The sequence below is a fragment of the Podarcis erhardii genome (genome assembly GCF_964252035.2).
Source record: "Podarcis erhardii genome assembly, chromosome: W".
NCBI classification, from domain to species: Eukaryota; Metazoa; Chordata; class Lepidosauria; order Squamata; family Lacertidae; genus Podarcis; species Podarcis erhardii.
In genome coordinates this window covers 775,819-796,141 of record NC_138506.1, presented here as the reverse complement: position 1 = coordinate 796,141, position 20,323 = coordinate 775,819, and the positions used below count along the sequence as shown (strand labels likewise).

The following is a 20,323-nucleotide window of genomic DNA, read 5'->3' as shown; positions in this document are numbered from 1 at the left end:
ATCAATGTTTTGACACTGGTGAACTTTGCTTCTTCCAGCACACTGGCATTAGTTTGCCTGTCTTATCAAGAGATACGTAAAAAAATTCAGAGACACCACTGATTGAATCTTTTGAGACGTTGGAAATGGCGTTTATAAGTGGTCCATGTTTCACAAGCGTACTGTAAAGTTGGTAGTATAATAGCTTTGTAAACAAGCATTTTGGTTTCCCTACAAATGTCTCAGTCCTCAAACACTCTGTGCTTCAGTCGGGAGAAAGCCACACTCACAGAGCTCAGGCTATGCTGGATTTCAACACTTTCCAAGGTCACAACATTAAGTTGGATTTCCGGCACTGCTGAGGGTTTGTGACACCATTAAGTTGGATTTGTGACACTGCTGCGCCGCCGGAGCACAATTTCTGTTCTCATCCTGAAGCAAAGTTCTTAACCCGAGGTACTATTTCTGGGTTAGCGGAGTCTGTAACCTGAAGCGTATGTAACCTGAGGTACCACTGTACCAGACTTTTAGAAGACATTTAAAGTCAGCCCTGTTTAGGGAAGCTTTTAATGTTTGATGCATTACTGTATTTTAATATTTTGTTGGAAGCCGCCCAGAGTGGCTGGGGAGACCCGGCCAGATGGGCGGGTTATAAATAATAAATTATTATTATTATTATTATTTGTTTGAGAATTTGTAGGAAGTTGGGGGCAACTTTCATGCTAGTTAGTACTGCTAATAGGTATTCCCACTCTAAGCAATCAAAGGCTTCGAAGATGTCCAGGGACATAATTGTCAGTGGGAGTTTGGTTGTCTTGCTGTGTTCGATCAGGTTCAGTAGTTTCCTGATGGGGTCTGTAATACTGCGACCAGGGACAAAGCCAGTCTGGTCTGGGGCTATTACGGTAACTTGCATAAGAAAAATTTTAGGCAGTTGGCCAAGATTGATGTGAATATCTTGTAGTCTTGGTTTATTAATGAGATTGGGTGGTATGATTCTACTTTGAGGCTGTCTTTCAGTGGTTTTGGGATGGAGACTATTTTGGAGTGGATCCAGGTTTTGGGGATTGGCCCCCTTTCATGATGTCATTGAATAGGCGGGTCATGTAGGGCATCAAGGGTCCTTTGAATTTCCTATAGAATTCTGCTGTGAAGCCATCTGGGCCTGGGGCTTTGTGTGGTGTCAGGTTTTTGAAGACCTTATCTATTTCCTCTGGGGTGATAGTGTTGATTTCTGTTCTTATCACTGTGCAGCTACTTGCAGTCACAGGACTGTGTTTACATTCCAGAGACAGTCCAGGTTGTTGGAGTCTCATGGGAAAGGGAGACGGGATGTGACGTTGCTGGTTTCCTTTGTTGCTGGTTTCCTTTGTGTTTTAGTTGCTCTCTGCTTCTCATAGAGAGAGGATGTATATTTTCTTTGCTCTCTGCATAGCTTAGTAATAAAGCATGGCGTGTAGCCCATACCTATCTCATCCTTCCGCTGTGGTGTTGTTTTAATGCTCTGCTGGGAGGGCTCGGAGGAAGATGAGCCTTATCAGCTCGGACGAACGGAGCTAAAATCCCAAAATTTTTGGTTATGGGCGCCAGAAGAACGGAATCCAGATGACAAACGGCAGAAGAACGGAATGCAGCTTATCTTCTCTGCGTATCAAGAAGATTGATGACAGGTATGTGCTCTTGCCCCGGGAAGGCTGCCAGTCCCTAATTAATGGCAATAAGGGGTGGACTTTGAACTTCAAGCCAAAGCACAAATCAGCTGCGGCAGAAGCTCAGGAGAAAGCGAAAGCCTTAAGAAATGTGCTTTTGGAATGCAGCTGGTGGTAGAGAGACGCAGCTTGCTTTAAAAGACACAAGATGGCCAGTGCAAGAGTAACAGACGCTTTTGGAATTCCAAAGCTCGGTAAAGGGAATTATCACAACTGGGTGCAATATGCAGAGGCTCTGCTAAGAAAAGAGGGTCTGTTTAATGTGATAACAGACGCCCCCCCCCCAGCTCCTGTAACTGATGAGTGGAAAGCCAAGGATTCTAAAGCAAGGGGAACTCTGGCGCTTATTGTGTCCCCTGAAGAGCTATGTCTTTTGCGTGACAAGGCCTCAGCCAGAGAAATGTGGGACAGTCTGCAAGAGTCACATTTAAGAACAGAAGCGGGTGCTTCTTTGTGCTTTTATGCCAAGTTGCATGATATGGCACTTGCTGAAGGAGCAGGTGTACGTGCTCACCTCATGGAATTGTAGAATCTAAGGCATGAGTTGCAACAGCGTGGAATCACCGTTCCAGAGGCTGTGTATTCCTTCATGATTCTGCATTCTTTGGGTTCCAGTTGGGAAGCGATTGCCAGCCAGCTTGCTGTTTTGCCTACTGCTAAGCTGACGGTAGCGCATGTCACTGCTGTGGTGTTAAATGAAGAGGATTGGCGTAGTGCTAGCTGTATCACAAAGGGGGAGCCCTCACAGACATCATCCCAGAATGCAGTGCAACCACTAGATGGCGCCAAAGCTTTGAAGGCAGTGAAATGCTACTCGTGTGGAAGTCTAGGCCACGTGAAGAGGGATTGTAAACATTCCAGGCGAAGGCAACAGAGCAGCGCAGCGAAAGCTCAACGCGTGGAAAAGGCAAAGGCAAAGGTCTGAAGTCCAGGACAATGCAACACAAGGCTATGGTCTCACGCTACACTCCAAAGGTCCAGAAGATGTCTAGATCTTTCTTCATCGTAGACTCGGGAGCCACTCAGCACGTGTGGCAAGACAGACATTTGTTTGTGTCCTTTACTCCGCAGGAAGGTGCGATTCACCAAACGGATGACCACACAATCTCCAGTCAAGGCTATGGAATGGTTGCTCTTCACAGCTTGGATGCATCGATACGCAACATTCTTTTTGTTCCAGATGCTGCACACAACCTACTGAGTATCTTGCAGCTGACTGAACAGGACATAGACGTTTCCTTCAAGAAGAGGAAGTGCACCATCACCAAGAAAGATGACTTTGTATTGAATGCTGATTATGATGATTCTGTTGATGTTGTGCAGGATGAAACTTGTTGTATTGCAGGTACTAACAAGGTCTTGCATGCAGGATGTATTCATGATTATCACAGGAAATTTGGTCATTTACACTTCGAGGCAGTTTCCAAAATGCCTGCCTTAGTTGAAGGTATGACTATTAAACCCTGCAGGTACCACATGAAGTGTAAGGCATGCGCAGCAAACAAGGTCAAAATGGCTGCAAAAGTTAAGGTGTCTAGTAGACAAGCTACAGAACCATACCAGGTAGAGCATGCTGATCTTGTTGGTCCACAAGCACCCTCTTTGGGTGGAGCCAAATACTTCCTGGTTCTCATTGATTCATTTTCCAGGTATATTCATGTGTTCAATCTCAAGCAGAAATCAGAAGCGTTTCCTAGGTTCAAGGAATTCTGTGTTTGGTTGGAAAATGTGCATAGTAAACAGGTGAAATGTTTATTTACAGATCGAGGGGAAGAATTCACTTCTCAGCAGTAACATTGCTTCAAGGCTTGAAAAGCTTGCTGCATGATTCCAATCTTCCAGAGAGTTATTGGGCAGAATCGCTCATCTGTTTTGTTTACACTTATAATCGCAGATTATCATCACCGATTGGTTGTACCCCCTATGAAAAGATGTTTGGCAAGAAACCATACATCAAGCACATGAGAATTTTTGGTTCTGACATGTGGGTTCACACACCACAAAGCTCCAAGTTAGGCAAGCGTGGTTTGCATGGTATCTTTCTAGGATATCAGAAAGGTTCTTCTAGAGTAATGATTACTGACACTAATACAATTAGGCTCACTAGAAGTGTTGAGTACAATGCCAAGTGGGGGGAGAATGTGGGGATTTTCCAATATTATCCTGATGACAGTGAAGAGTCTGAGGATAAGCAGAAGCAAAACCCCACACCCACTGATGAAAGTTCTGAATCTGAAACTGAATCAGATGATTCAGAGGATTTCAAGAGTACTAAGGCAGCTTTGTGACCCTCTGAAGGCTCTAATTGAGAATTGGAGGAACCACTGTTCACTATAGGCCACTTTTCTCCTAAGAAAGAAGAGGAGAGCGTTGAAGACTTATGTCTGATTCGCAGGTCTGAAAGAGCCACAAAAGGTAAACCTCCAAAGAGATTTGCTGATGAATTTGCTAAAACAGCAAAGGCTGTAACTGCTCCAAGAAGGTATTTGAACCTTCAAGCTTCCAAGAGATCTAGGCTTTGGACTCGAAGGATGCTGAGCCATGGTTAACTGCCATGAAGGCTGAGCTTGATTCCCTAAAGAGGAACAAAACATGGGAGCTAGTTCCAACAGTTCCAAAGATGAAACTGCTTGACAGCAAATGGGTCTTCAAAGCAAAGACAGACCGAAATGGCAAGATAGTCAGACAGAAAGCCAGATTGGTAGCCAGAGGTTTTTCACAGGTATCAGGAGAAGACTTTCACGAGACCTACTCACCCACTGTGAGATATGAGAGCATTAGGCTTATGCTCAAACTTGCTGCAGAGGAAAATCTACACGTTTCATCACAATATGAATACAGCATTTTTGTACGGAACCTTAGGTGAATCACTTTACATGCTTCCACCTGATGGTGTACAGGTAAAACAGGGATTTGTTTGTTCTCTGAAGAAGTCCCTATATGGTCTCAAGCAAAGTGCACGATGCTGGCACTCTAAACTCACTGAAGTGTTGTTTTCTCCAGGTTTTCATCAAGGTAAAGCTGATCCATGTGTATTTGTCAAAGACGAAGGGCAGAAGAAGCTGTATTGCTTGTTTTATGTTGATGATATTCTTTTATTTTGGAAGGATGTCAAAATGTACAATAGTGCCCTAGCTCAACTGAAGGAGCACTTTGGCATGAAAAATCTTGGTGAGGTAACCAACAACCTATCTCTGGAAACAGAGAGAGATCACATGCCTCAAGCCTCTTTCATTGCACAGTCTGCTCTGCTAAATAAAGTGTGCCCTTGTCAGCAGACTTGGGTCACTGATTTATGTCGTACCAGAGGTCAAAGGGTCTTCGCAATGTGACAGCTGGAAGGAGACGATCCAGCTGGGGGCTAGCCAGCTGGCCGTTCGACCCCCGGATGCCAACAAGAAGATTCTCAGACCAGTGCAATTGAAGCACTGGAAGTAACTGAAGAGTTTGGGCAACTGGCAGGCTTTAAATTAAATAAAGCCAAAACAAAAATGCTGGTTAAAAGCATAGATAAAAACAAATTGAAGATTTACAAAATAAAATAGAAATCATGGCAGTGAAAAGGGTTAAATAATTCACCATTTGGTTGATTCCTAAAAATATTAATTTATTTAAAGATAAATTATGCATTGGTTTGGAAAGAGATGAAAAGAGATTTAGAAATTTGGGAGAGATTGAAATTGTCCTTCTCTGTGATTAAAATGAACGTGTTACCCCAAATGCTATTCTTGTTTCAGACAATCCCTGTGATCAGTGGGATAGGACAGTTTAAAGACTGGCAAAAAATAATATCAAGATTTATCTGGCAGGGAAAGAAGCCTAGGATAAAGTTTAAACTTCTTACAGCCAAGAAAGAAAGAGGTAGATTTTCCCTGCCCAATCTAAAGTTATATTATGAAGCGGCCTGCCTGGTCTGGTTGAGGGACTGGATGAAATTGGAAAATACAAGATTATTAGATTTAGAGGGATACGGAAACAGATATGGGTGGCACACAGTTTTTTCCTAAGAAAGAAGAGGAGAGCGTTGAAGACTTATGTCTGAGTCTCAGGTCTGAAAGAGCCACAAAAGGTAAACCTCCAAAGAGATTTGTTGATGAATTTGCTAAAGCAGCAAAAGCTGTAACTGCTGTTAATAGCTCCAAGAAGGTATTTGAACCTTCAAGTTTCCAAGAGATCCAGGCTTTGGACTCGATGGATGCTGAGCCATGGTTAACTGCCATGAAGGCTGAGCTTGATTCCCTAGAGAGGAACAAAACATGGGAGCTAGTTTGAAAAGTTCCAGGAATGAAACTGCTTGACAGCAAATAGGTCTTCAAAGCAAAGACAGACCGAAATGGCAAGATAGTCAGACAGAAAGCCAGATTGGTAGCCAGAGGTTTTTCACAGGTATCAGGAGACGACTTTCACGAGACCTACTCACCCACTGTGAGATATGAGAGCATTAGGCTTATGCTCAAACTTGCTGCAGAAGAGAATCTACACGTTTCTCATCACAATATGAATACAGCATTTTTGTACGGAAACTTAGGTGAATCACTTTATATGCTTCCACCTGATGGTGTACAGGTAAAACAGGGATTTGTTTGTTCTCTGAAGAAGTCCCTATATGGTCTCAAGCAAAGTGCACGATGCTGGCACTCTAAACTCACTGAAGTGTAGTTTTCTCTAGGTTTTCAGCAAGTTAAAGCTGATCCATGTGTATTTGTCAAAGACGAAGGGCAGAAGAAGCTGTATAAACAGTGGACATAAAAGGGTTTAACAGGCAGAGATGGAAGAAACCGATTGGGTGGGGCCAGAGGGAGGGTGGGGGGGGTAATTTGTGGATATCCCCATGATCACACACCTACACCCTCTTGCGCACAATGGGGGGGGAGTGGGGACCAGTTAAGGGTGGGGAAAGGGCTTAGGGATTTGTAGTAGAGAGTTAAGAACTTAAGCCTGGCAAGGTTGTGTTCAGGAATAGAACAACACAAAACAGAGCAAAGACAAAAGGAAGAGATGGAAAAGAAAGAAAGAAAAAGAAAAGAGTAGAAGAGGGGGGAAAGGGGGGATTTAGAGTAAAATATAAAGAGGAAATAAAGGAGAGAGAAATAGAGGAGAGAGGGCGGAAATAGTAATAGTAATGATAAGAAATTGCAGTGGTGGTCCAGGTTATAGTATGAGGTGGGTGGGTGTCATGGGACTGCCAGAGAATGCCGGGGAGGAGCAGGAACACTCAGAGGGAGAAGAAGAAGAAGAAGAAGAAGAAGAAGAAGAAGAGTTTGGATTTGATATCCCGCCTTTCACTCCCTTTAAGGAGTCTCAAAGCGGCTAACATTCTCCTTTCCCTTCCTCCCCCACAACAAACACTCTGTGAGGTGAGTGGGGCTGAGAGACTTCCAAGAAGTGTGGCTGGCCCAAGATCACCCAGCAGCTGCATGTGGAGGAGCGGAGACTCGAACCCGGTTCTCCAGATTACGAGTCCACCGCTCTTAACCACTACACCACACTGGAGGTGGACAGGAAGTGACGGATGGGGAAGGGGGAGAGAGCCAGGAGGCGGAAAGGCTCTCTGATGCTGAAGCAGAGCCCCAGCACTGCACAGGAAGTTCCAGCACCAATGGTGAGGCAGTGCCTGTTCCGTCTACCAAGGAGAGGAGAGAGTTAAAAAGGAGGGGGGAGAGGCGTCACAGGAAACTTCCTCGCCTTTTCTGTTGGAGGAGAAGCCGGTGAAGGCCACTCTCAGAATCAGGATTCAGATGCATGATTGTAATGTGCTGCCTGTACATATGTAAAATAAAGAACTGTAAATATCTCTGAGTGAGCAGAGGTGCTTATTGCGAAGAGCATACACAAGCCATCACAGTGGGATACTGTTGAAAGTGGGTGGGCAGATATATGTGTGTTGGTCTGTGATTTTTTAAATTATTTGTTGGGGGGAAGGAGAGAAAAGAAAGGAGAGGGGATGGAGCGGGTAGGAGATTTAAGAGTTAAGAGGGACGGAAAGAGAAAGCAAATAAACAGAAAGAAACAAAACCAAAAAAGAAAGGAAAAAGGAATGAAAAAAACGGAAGTTGTTGAGGTGCTGGCACCTGGAAGTAGTATATATGTACCAAGTGATATAAGTAAAAAAGAAAATAAAATAAAAAATATGTAGAAAACCCCTTTGAGAGGGAAAGAATAAAATAAATAATGTGTGTGTGTGTGTGTGTGTATTCTCTTTAGAGAGAAAGAGGAGGGGGAAAAAAAGAGGTGGGGAAGGAAGGAAGGAAGAAGCACCCCCCCCAGCAAACAAACAAACAGACACACAAAAAAGGGAATTAGATTTTTTATTTATTCTCTTTTTTCTTATTTAATTTTTTAAAAAATGAGAAAAGGAAGAAAAATGAAAAATAAAGAAATAAAATAAAAAAGAACAGAAAGTCAGGGGTGGAGTGGCAATCCCAGGAAGTGGCCTGTGCTGGTTCTGGGCTCTCTTCTGGGCACCGCCATTTTAATTCTTAACAATTAGAAAAATGGGGGGGGGGACCTATTAGTAAGAAATATTTTTAAAATAAAGTAAGGGGAATTAAGATTAAAAATAAAAATACAAAAATAACAGATGGCTTTAGCGGCGGTGCCCCCCCCACACACACACAAAAAGGAAAAGGGGCAGAGGTGTTTTCCCAGCCGGGGGGGGTGTGCTATGCAGGTTTTTCTCCTGGGGTGTCCTCCATTGCGTGGCATCCCTCTGGGCCCTGGTCTGCTCTTGGCGCGCTAGCCACCTGGGAAGTAGGCTTGGGTCAGGCCTGGGCTCTTCCGCACGTGTCTTCGCGGCCTCCCTGGCCCTCCCGGTGCTCTTCTACCTCTTCTCTCCTTTCCTTTTCCTTCGGTGTCGGCAGCAGCAGTAAGCTGGGGAGGTCGGGGCTCCTTTTTTTCTTTCTTTTTGCGTCTGCTCCAGAGGCCTCCAGGAGTTAAGCTGGGCCATTGGCCAGGTGGGTTCTCTGTCATCATGGCCAAGGTTGCTGGGGGAGGGGGGCTTGGCGGCTCCCTCTGCTGATGCACTGGACCCTCCCGACTCCTCTTCAGCAGTGGCGGCAGCGGGCCTGGGGACCAGCCAGGCAGTGCAATTGGTGCTAGCTGTGTTCAGGTGAGTCGTGGCGCCCACCATTTTGCCTCCATTGGGTCTTTCCTGAGCGTTTTAAAAGTATTTCTATGTGCACAACACATTAGGTTTAACATCAGTGCAGTTCTTTGGTTCATGGTACTTTTGGTTCTTGCTATTCTGCTTTTTACCTGAAGTTGCCAAATCTTGCCTTCAGAACCTTCTTATTTCTCCGTTTTATGTTATAGGACGCTCATATTGTGTTCGGACACAAAGAATGTTGAATCAGTGTTTAGAATCTCTAGCTCAGAAAGTTCAGAGTGGTGTTGTCATCAACTTTGAGAAATCAGGACCAGACCCACCACAAATTGGGGAAGGTACAGTAAATTGTTTATGGTCATTGTAAACTATTACGTTAACAACTGTACAACTGTATTTAAGGTTTAAAAAGTACTGTATGGCATTGCTAAATCAGTGTAGATTATGTGCATAATATTATATTCTAGCTTTGCCTCTGACAATTAGATTGATTGGATACTGCCCTTCACTTATTTGAACAATTAAACTGGTTCGTTTATTACTCCATAAATTATTCTCCTGGTGGACACTGAAAAACCTGTAACAATGTCTTCAAGTGTTTTCTTTCTTAGACACAAAACCACTAAACTATCTTTTTCCTGAACACTTTTTTTTCTTTTTTTTGAAACTTTTTAATCTTCACTGTCCCAAAATACTAGTCAAAACTTTGGTGGTCATTTGCACAGTTTAGAGAAAATATATCTAAGTAGAAATTGTAAAGCTAACGCTGGGAACCTAATGTAAAAGGTAAAGGTACCCCTGACCATTAGGTCCAGTCGCGGATGACTCTGGGGTTGCGGCGCTCATCTCGCTTTATTGGCTGAGGGAGCCGGCGTACAGCTTCCGGGTCATGTGGCCAGCATGACTAAGCCGCTTCTGGTGAACCAGAGCAGCGCACAGAAACACCATTTACTTTCCCGCCAGAGTGGTACCTATTTATCTACTTGCACTTTGAGGTGCTTTCGAACTGCTAGGTTGGCAGGAGCAGGGACCGAGCAACGGGAGCTCACCCCGTCGCGGGGATTTGAACCGCTGACCTTCTGATCGGCAAGCCCAAGAGGCTCGGTGGTTTAACCCACAGCGCCACCCGCGTCCTAATGTACAATGTTACTTAATGTTCTGTTCTTCTTCTTTGGAACTTAGATGGAGTTGTTGATGTCACAAGACCCATCACTTCTTTTGCTTCTCAGCCATGGCACAGCTGTCATAAACTCATCTATGTGAGGCCTAATCCTAAAACGGGAGTTCCTGTTGGCCATTGGCCAATTCCAGAATCCTTTTGGTGTTAGAAATGATGGTTAAAATCAATGATCTGGTGGTTAAAAATTTGGAAATAACAAAGACTGTACAAGAATTAAAAGGGAAAACGATAAGTTTGGAGGAAGGGCTAAGAAAAGTACAGAAGGAGAACAGAGAAAAAAAGGGGAAACAGAAAAAATTAAGAAAGAGCTGGCAGATATGAAAGAAACCCATGAGGCAGTCCTAGATTCAATCTCTATGATTGAAATGCACAGAAGAGAAAAAACATTGAGATTTAGATCTATTTCAGAAGAACCAGATGAAGTGATACAGCAAAAAATATCATCAGAATTAGCCAAATGGATTGGAATAGAAGAACAGGAAATGAGAAATAAAATTGAGAGAGCCTTTAGAATCAGATCAAGAATTGCAAGAGCTAATAATTGGCCAGGGGACTGTCTGGTAAATTTTGTGAATATGGATATTAGAGATAAAATACTACAAATTAGCAGTATGACAAAACTTAAAATTCAGGAAACAGACATAATCATTCATAAAATTGTTCCATCGAGGCTTTTAAGAAAAAGGGAAAAATATAAACCGTTGGTGGAAGCACTAAATAAAAAATCAATTGTGCACAGACCCAAATAATTACCGCCCAGTCAGTCTGACATCAATACCAGGGAAGATTCTGGAGCAGATCATTAAGCAAACAGTCTGTGAGCACCTAGAAAGGAATACTGTGATCACCAATAGTCAGCATGGATTTCTGAAAAATAAGTCATGTCAGACTAACCTGATCTCGTTTTTTGACAGAATTACAAGCCTAGTAGATGAAGGGAACGCAGTGGATGTAGCCTACCTTGATTTCAGCAAGGCATTTGACAAGGTGCCCCATGATATTCTTGTAAAGAAGCTGGTAAAATGCGGTCTTGACTATGCTACCACGCAGTGGATTTGTAACTGGCTGACTGACCGAACCCAAAGGGTGCTCATCAATGGTTCCTCTTCATCCTGGAGAAGAGCGACTAGTGGGGTGCCACAGGGTTCTGTCTTGGGCCCGGTCTTATTCAACATCTTTATCAACGACTTGGATGATGGACTCAAGGGCATCCTGATCAAATTTGCAGATGACACCAAACTGGGAGGGGTGGCTAACACCCCAGAGGACAGGATCACACTTCAAAACGACCTTGACAGATTAGAGAACTGGGCCAAAAGAAACAAGATGAATTTTAACAGGGAGAAATGTCAAGTATTGCACTTGGGCAAAAAAAATGAGAGGCACAAATACAAGATGGGTGACACCTGGCTTGAAAAGGATCTAGGAGTCTTGGTTGACCACAAACTTGACATGAGCCAACAGTGTGACGCGGCAGCTAAAAAAGCCAATGCAATTCTGGGCTGCATCAATAGGAGTATAGCATCTAGATCAAGGGAAGTAATAGTGCCACTGTATTCTGCTCTGGTCAGACCTCACCTGGAGTACTGTGTCCAGTTCTGGGCACCACAGTTCAAGAAGGACACTGACAAACTGGAACGTGTCCAGAGGAGGGCAACCAAAATGGTCAAAGGCCTGGAAATGATGCCTTATGAAGAACGGCTAAGGGAGCTGGGCATGTTTAGCCTGGAGAAGAGGAGGTTAAGGGGTGATATGATAGCCATGTTCAAATATATAAAAGGATGTCACATAGAGGAGGGAGAAAGGTTGTTTTCTGCTGCTCCAGAGAAGCGGACACGGAGCAATGGATCCAAACTACAAGAAAGAAGATTCCACCTAAACATTAGGAAGAACTTCCTGACAGTAAGAGCTGTTTGACCGTGGAATTTGCTGCCAAGGAGTGTGGTGGAGTCTCCTTCTTTGGAGGTCTTTAAGCAGAGGCTTGACAACCATATGTCAGGAGTGCTCTGATGGTGTTTCCTGCTTGGCAGGGGGTTGGACTCGATGGCCCTTGTGGTCTCTTCCAACTCTATGATTCTATGATTCTATGATTCTATGATTCTATGATTCTATGATTCTATGATTCTATGATTCTAAGATGGGAATTCCCTGAAGGAATTTCCTTTTTTTTACAAAGGGAAAAGGAGAAGATTTGTTACTTGGGAGGACGCTGCCAAATTTTGGAGAACATATAAAGAGGAGTTAGGAGGTAAAAGACAGCTGCGAGGAGGGGCGGACGATCTTAAAAAACAATCCGAGGAGGAAGAGTCTTAAGCATTAATGACAAGTGACTTTTTTGAATTTCTTTTTTTTTTTTTTGTTAAGAAGTTGAATCACTGTGTAGTAAATAATGGAATTAAGGATTGTTACCTGGAATGTTAATGGTTTAAATGATAAAAAGAAAAGAAAGAAGGTGGAATTTATATTCAGCAAACAGAAATTGGATTTGATATGTTTATAAGAAACTCATATCACAAAACAACACACAAGAATTTTATCCAATAAGAAACTGGGACTTGATTTTGTTTCTTCAGATAAATCTAAGAAGAATGGAGTTGTAATATACGGAAAAAAGCATTTGGAGCCGAAATTGATCTATAAAGATTTTTTTTAAAAAAATAATATTTATTAAAAATTTTAAGGGTTACAAAAAGCAAAAGCAAAAGCAATAACACCATATTAAACAAAAACAAAACAACACATTACAACAAGAAAACAACAACAAAAAACAACAAAAAAAACCACAACCAATCTTCCCAACTTATCTTTCATTTGCTTGTTTCCTTGACCTCCTCACACCTCCTTTTTTTGTATTCTAATTCGATTAACTATTTCAGCAAATCCTTTCCATCTTTTCCAATTTTTGTTCTGTAATTTATCTCAATATAATGTAACTTTACTTTCCCTCCTTTCACCATTTTTTTTAACCTTATTTTAACATTGAAACTAAAATACTTATATATGCTTAACTCCTTATAACATTTCTGCTAAATCCAGAAAATATCAATCCACCATTTTCCTGTCACTCATTAATTTTGCGATATTTCTATATATAAACTTTAAATTTTCCAATCTTCCATCAACTCCTCTCCCTGGTTTCGGATTCTGCCAGTCCTTTCCGTCAATTCCATATAGTCCATCAACCTGGAGATCTTATGTCAGAGGCTCTTAACTCTTTTCCAGGTCCCTTCTGCAGATCTTCTTCATATTCTTTAATGCTAGAGAGCAAATCTCGAGAGAACTCCATCCTAACATTACTTCTATTCCTTCTGGACAGTTCAGCCAAATTTCCATAGTTGAAGCTAGGGTCTATACAGTGTTTCAGGACGTATTTCAAGATTCCTCCAAATCCAAAGGCCCCCAAAACTTCAATCTCCTTCAAATCCAAGTCCATGTCCCAAAAGTCAATTAATTCCTGGATAGAGAGATCTTTCCAACTTTCCTTCTTCAGTCCAAGCCAGGATCCAATCCTCAAAATCTGGCTTTTTCTAGATTCAATCATAAAAGGCCTCAATTTATAGTCCTCGATTTGCTTCTGTAGAACTAAGGATCCCGCTTGTGTTATTTTAGGTTCAAAAACAACGACTTTCTCCTTTTCCTCCACCATTTGTTCTGCCCAGGTAGGTTCCTGTGCCAGGTCCTGAATTATTTCTGTGTTGGTGCTCGCTTTTTGTCTCATATTAGTCACTTTCTGTTCCAAATTATCAATTTTAAAAGTCATGTCATCCATCTTTTTATGAATCTCTTCCAGCAAATAGTTTGTCTTACATAATGCAGTCAAAATAACTTCTCCTATCAACATTTTAAATGGTCCAAGGTCAATCTCTGGTTCTCAGAATCCTTATCTTGCAGCTGGAGACCTCCCAGTTACACTCCTATAACAATTTCAAAGGCTCCCTCTAGAGGGAAACAGTCTCCACTTGTATCAGTTCTTTCAAGCACAACTCAGGCAATGATCATAGTTTCGATTTTCAGTTACTTTTTCCTCCATTTTAAATGCAGAAGAGGACAATGGAAACAGTATCTTGCTCTTATTTTAGCTAGCTGTCAAATCCGTTCTGTCAATAAACTTTCCCCAAGCGTAATCTGGCAGCCCATTCCCAGGTTCAGAGCTGTGGTAATTTGATTTTCCCCTCACTCCTGCACGCTTACTAAGTTCAAAATTTCCCCCCTCTTCACCTGCTTCCAAGGGGGGTTTTGTATTTTTAACCGATGGAGATTTAATCCTTTATCAAAAGCTTTCAAAGACTTTAGCTTGTAACATCTTTGCTTCAGTCTATTTACAAAAGCGGAAGGCGGACTTCCTGTTTATGACCTTCCCGCTTCGGTGCCAAATTAAGGTACTTAAAGATCCAATTTTCTGTTCTACTCACGGGTAGTTGTTTAAAATCCAATTGTCCACAGGAAAAAGTCAGCGCTCTCCAGCAACAGCAATGCGGCTTCACTCTGTGAAAGAAGCAGTCAATTCAAAGCACCGCGCCGCTCACCCCACGTCGCTCCGGATCCCCAAAACAGGGTTTCCCCGCGAGTAGGGGAGGTGCAAAAGGTGCTAGCTGAATCCTAGGTTCACAGGCTTCTTCCGCCTGTGATTTCAGTGGGTCTCCGCCTTCGCCGTGGCGGTCAGACCCTGTTTTTCACGGAGTAAGTTCCTCCCAATCGGAGGAGCTCAGGGTCGTTGTCATAGAAATAATAGTCCTGGGGGAAAGAATTAAAGATATCGGTTTTTACACACCGAATAATAAAAAAAGTGAATTTTATCAAAGGTTGGAACGAGAGTTGGGGGATTTTATTGGAAAGAAAATTATATTTTTAGGAGACCAAAATGGCGTGGTAAATCCTGATTTAGACAGATCCAAAAAGACTACTAAAAAACAGCAATTAAAACTCCCCCAAACCTTTTTTCAGTTAGTAGATTTGTTAAGTTTAGAGGACGCATGGAGAATACAAAATCCGACAGTGAAGAGCCATGTGATCTGAGCTGCAGCAGCCAGCTAAGACTTTCTCACACATTGAGCTTCTCTGGTAGACAAAATGGGAACAATGGGAACAATGGTTGTCATACTGCAAGCTGTCCCGCCAAGTTTAGCTCACCTTGGAAGGAACTAGGTCAGGCAAAGGCAAACTTGGCCCTCCAGATGTTTTGGGACTACAACTCCCATCATCCCTAGCTAACAGGACCAGTGGTCAGGGATGATGGGAGTTGTAGTCCCAAAACAGCACCAGCACCGCACATGGAAACGCCGTTTACCTTCCCGCTATTTATCTACTTGCACTTAGGGGTGCTTTTGAACTGCTAGGTGGGCAGGAGCTGGGACTGAACAACGGGAGCTCACCCCGCTGCGGGGATTCGAACCGCTGACCTTACGATCAGCAAGTCCTAGGCACTGAGGTTTGTTAAGTTTAGAGGACGCATGGAGAATACAAAATATGACAGTGAAAGAATACACTTTTTTCCCCTACCCTAGTAACTCGGCAGGAAGAATTGATGCCATCTGGCTAACAAAAAATTTGACAGTCAAAATATGTAAATCTGAAATTCAACCAAAGACAATAGCTAATCATAATGCAATACAAGTAACGCTAAATTGGGGAAAGAGGAAATCTATAAGATGGAGATTAAATGAAACTTTATTGAGAGATGAAATAATAATAGAAAAAGCAAAAAAGACCTTAAAGGATTTTTTTTGAACTGAATTTAAATAAGGGCACTGATTTAAAGATAGTCTGGGATCCTAGTAAAGCTGTCTTAAGAGGTTTCTTTATTCAACAAAACGTAATTCAAAGAAAACAAAAAGAAAAAAAACAACAACAAGAAATCTTAGAGGAGATTAGAAAAAGTGAGCTGGAATTATACAAAAAACCAAATAGTGTAGAATTAAAAAGAAATATTAAGATCCTACAATCTCAATAGTTAATGCTAATAAATGCAGAAATGGAATGGAAACTAAGATTATTGAAACAAAAAACCTTTGAACATGCTAATAAACCAGGAAGGTTATTAGCATGGCAACTAAAGAAGAGAGAGGCAGAAAGGATTATAAATAGAGTTAAGTGTGAAGGCAAAATAATAAACAACCCTAAAGAAATAGAGAAACGATTTCTCGAATTCTTTAGAGAACTCTATAAGGAAGTTTCTGTGTGCTGCGCTGGTGCTGGCTCGCCAGAGCAGCTTCGTCACGCTGGCCACGTGACCTGGAAGTGTCTTCGGACAGCGCTGGCTCCCGGCCTCTTAAGTGAGTTGAGCGCACAACCCTAGAGTCGGACATGACTGGCCCGTACGGGCAGGGGTACCTTTACCTTTACCCTTTATAAGGAAGGAAATGAAACATCAGAAGAAGTTAAATAATATTTAGAACAGAACGGTCTTCCAAAACTTACTAAAGAACAAAACGAACTGTTGAATGCCCCTGTTACATTGTACGAAATTCAAAGAGCAATTAAGGAAGCAAAGATAGGAAAGTCACCAGGGCTTAATGGCCTACCGGCAATGTATTATAAAAAATTTGAGGACATACTGTCTGACCCATTAAGAACAACATTTTAAAAGATGGAACCATGCCGGACTCATGGAAAGACAGCCTTATTGCATTAATTCCAAAACAGGGAACGGGCAATCTACTTATTAACAACTATAGGCCTATCTCACTCCTAAATAGCGATTATTAATTATATGCAAATATTTTAGCCGAAAGATCAAAAAAAGTCTTCCAGATGATTATACACAATGAGCAAGCTGGCTTTTTGTCCGGGAGGCACATTTATAACAACACCAGAAACATTATAAACTTATTAGAGTATTTAGACTTCAGAATAGAAAAGAAGGCAGTCTTAATGGCCATAGATGCTGAAAAAGCTTTCGATAGGGTCTCCTGGAAATTTATGAAAGGTCTATTACACCATATGGATTTGGGTATACAGTATATAAAAGGGATTGAAGCAATATATTCAAAACAAAAAGCGAAAATCATAATCAATGGAAATTTATCACAGGAGTGTGAAATCAGTAAAGGGGTCAGACAAGGTTGCCCACTATCCCCCTTAATTTTCATACTAACATTGGAAGATTTATGTAAACGAATTAGGGAGGAAAAAGAAATAAAAGGGATTATGCTGGGAAATAGAAGTTACAAAATGAGGGCATTTGCTGACGATCTAATCATAACTACGGAGCAACCAAAACAGAGTTGTTGGAAATAATATATGCCTACGGTAAAGTTGTGGGGTTTAAACTGAATTTAAACAAGACAAAACTATTAGTTAAAAATTTGTCGCCAGATGAAAAAGCAGAATTAGAAAAAATAATACAAATTAAAATCTACCCCAAAATCAAGTATTTAGGATTATGGATAACACCAAAGAATATTAACTTGTATGAAGATAATTATATTAATTCTTGGAAAGATATCAAAAGACAGTTGGAGACATGGACAAGCCTAAACTTATCATTCCTGGGCCGTATTTCAATAATTAAAATGATAGTCTTACCGAAGCTACTCTTTTTATTCCAAACGATTCCAATTATAGGAAAGACCAGCAGTATTGACAAGTGGCAAAAATAAATTTCTAACTTTTTGTGGAAGGGTAAAAGACCAAGAATAAAGCATAAGATATTAATAGATACTGTAGAAAGAGGTGGCTTCGGGTTACCGGATTTGAAGCTATATTACGAAGCCTCATGTCTTCTCTGGTTGAAAGATTGGTGTTTATTAAAAAATTGGGATACTTTAGATCTAGAAGGTCATGACACACGTTTTGGATGGCATGGCTATCTTAATTATGGGAAAATAAAGGCGCACCGGAGTTTTTCAAATCATATAATAAGAAATGCTATATATAAGGTGTGGGAAAAATACAAAAGATATTTGGAACAGAAAACCCCAAGATGGAACTCTCCATTAGAAGCAATCACTGTTAAAAACAACAACAACATCAAAGAGAACTGGATAACGTATAACACAATATTAAGGGAGGAGGGTCAAATAATATTGATAAGTTATGAGAAAATAAAAGATCACTTTTCTAGTTGGCTAGATTACTTCCAGGTGAATGAAATGTTCAGACAGGATAAGCAGATAGGTTTTGAAAAGGAGCCTTCAAGATTTGAAAGAGAATTACTGAATAGTAAAACTAAAATAATCGCAAAAATGTATAGACTTCTTTTAGACTACGAAGTAATGGATGAGGAGGTTAAGGCTTCAATGATAAAGTGGGCCTAAGATGTGGGCCGTCCAATTATGCTAAAAGATTGGGAAAACTTATGGAAGGTAAATTTGAAATTTACAGCCAGCTATAATATAAGAGAGAACATGATGAAAATGGCTCATAGGTGGTACCTCACTCCTTCCAGATTATCAAGAATGTATAAAAATTTGGCGAATGCTTGTTGGAGATGTGGAGGAAATAACGGTGACATGATCCACATGTGGTAGACGTGTGGAAAGATTAAGATTATTTGGGGGGAAATATACAATGAATTAAAAAAAGATGATGGGGATAACTTTTACCAAAAAACCGGAGGCATTTCTATTAAGTATTTTAGATAAAGAGATCCCAAAAAATCTAAGAGAGGTATTTTTGTATGCAACCGCAGCAGCTCGTATACTTGTGGCCAAGGGATGGAAAGATCACGAGGCTCCAAAAATAACAGATTGGCAAATCAAATTACAGGAATTGGTGGCGACGGCTCAACTGACTAGTAAACTCAGAGGAAACTCAAAGCAAAAATTAGCGGAAAAATTGGATGTTTATAAAAAATATGTTCAAAAATACAATAATAGTTTTGACTCCATGCTAGCATTCGAGTGATAAAGGAACTAAAAGGAGGTGGACTACAATAAAGGATTTAATATGTTTTCAGAATGTATTAGAAAAATTATATAGAAAGGTTTATTGTTTTGTGTACATTCAAATGTAAGATAAATCCTATGCAAAGGGACTTGACAGGAAGAAAAGATTTTGGAAGATAAAAGGGGGAAAATATTTACTTTCATTTTTTTTTATATATAAATTTTTATTAAGAGTTTTTTTTAATACAATAGAGAGAAAAAACAGCATAAGCAAAAAACAAACAAGAAAAACAAACATAAAAATTGGCATCGTGTAATAACCAACTTTTCTTCATTTTTGGACTTCCTCACGTCTCTCGCTCCTACTTTCCAAATTTATCAAACTTTAACCAGCAATTTATCGCCTTATTTCCATTCTTATTGTACACATTTCCAATATTTTGTCCCTAACTTTGAATATTTTTATCTAGATCTTAAATATCTAATTTTGCCATAATATTTATTCGAAATTTATTTTTCTCATAAAATTCACTCATTCTCATAATCTTTTCACCAAATTTTATGGTGCCCTGTTATTTTCAGATCCCTCATCCTTCTTAGCACCCGTATAATTTACAGTGTTTTTGTAGGTAGTCCTTGAATTTCTTCCAATCCTCTTCCACCGCTTCCTCTCCCAGGTCTCGGATTCTGCCAGTCATTTCTGCTAGCTCCATGTAGTCCATCAGTTGCATCTGCCATTCTTCCAGCGTGGGCAAATCTTGAATTTTCCAATATTTAGCAACAAGTATCCTTGCTGCTGTTGTTGCATACATAAAAAATGTTCGATCATTCTTTAACACCCTCTGGCCAACAATGCCCAAAAGGAAGGCCTCTGGTTTACTTAAATACCTTTTTCAGCTCGTTATATATCATTTCCCAGAAGGCCTTAACCCTAGGGCAAGTCCACCAGAGGTGAAAGAACGTTCCTTCAGTTTCCTTAAATTTCCAACACTTATTGTCTGACAGGTGATATATTTTTGCTAGCTTGACTGGGGTCATGTACCACCTGTATATCATTTTCATAATGTTTTCTTTCAAGGCATTACATGCCGTAAACTTCATACCGGTGGTCCATAACTTTTCCCAGTCAGCAAACATGATATTATACCCAATGTCCTGTGCCCACTTTATCATAGCTGATTTAACCGTTTCATCCTGTGTATTCCACCTCAGCAACAAGTTATACATTCTTGAAAGTACCTTAGTCTTAGGTTCTAACAGTTCTGTTTCCAGTTTCGATTTTTCCACCTGGAATCCTAACTTTCTATCCAATTTAAAAGCCTCTTTAATCTGAGCATAATGTAACCAATCTCGCACTTTGTCTTTTAGTTTCTCCAAACTCTGCAATCTCCAATTGTCTCCATCTCTTTCTAATATTTCCCAGTTTTTTGGCCATTTGACCTCCATATTGGGTCTTTTCACAGCTTTAGCTTCCATGGGTGATAGCCACCTTGGGGTCTTGTTTTCTAATAAGTCTTTATATTTTGTC

The 20,323-nt window shown here is 40.9% G+C and overlaps 1 protein-coding gene across 1 annotated transcript in view; it reads left to right on the top strand.

Moving 5' to 3' along the window:
* The window catches only part of LOC309333233 (integrator complex subunit 6-like), an 83,885-nt gene extending 73,774 nt beyond the window's left edge, over positions 1-10,111 (top strand). Inside the window, exons 5-6 of the mRNA XM_081846660.1 lie at positions 9,000-9,128; positions 9,973-10,111. Coding sequence (XP_081702786.1) covers positions 9,000-9,035 — 36 coding nt within the window. The 3' untranslated portion in view covers positions 9,036-9,128; positions 9,973-10,111. The remainder of the gene's footprint in view (positions 1-8,999; positions 9,129-9,972) is intronic.
* The last annotated feature ends 10,212 nt before the right edge of the window (positions 10,112-20,323 follow it).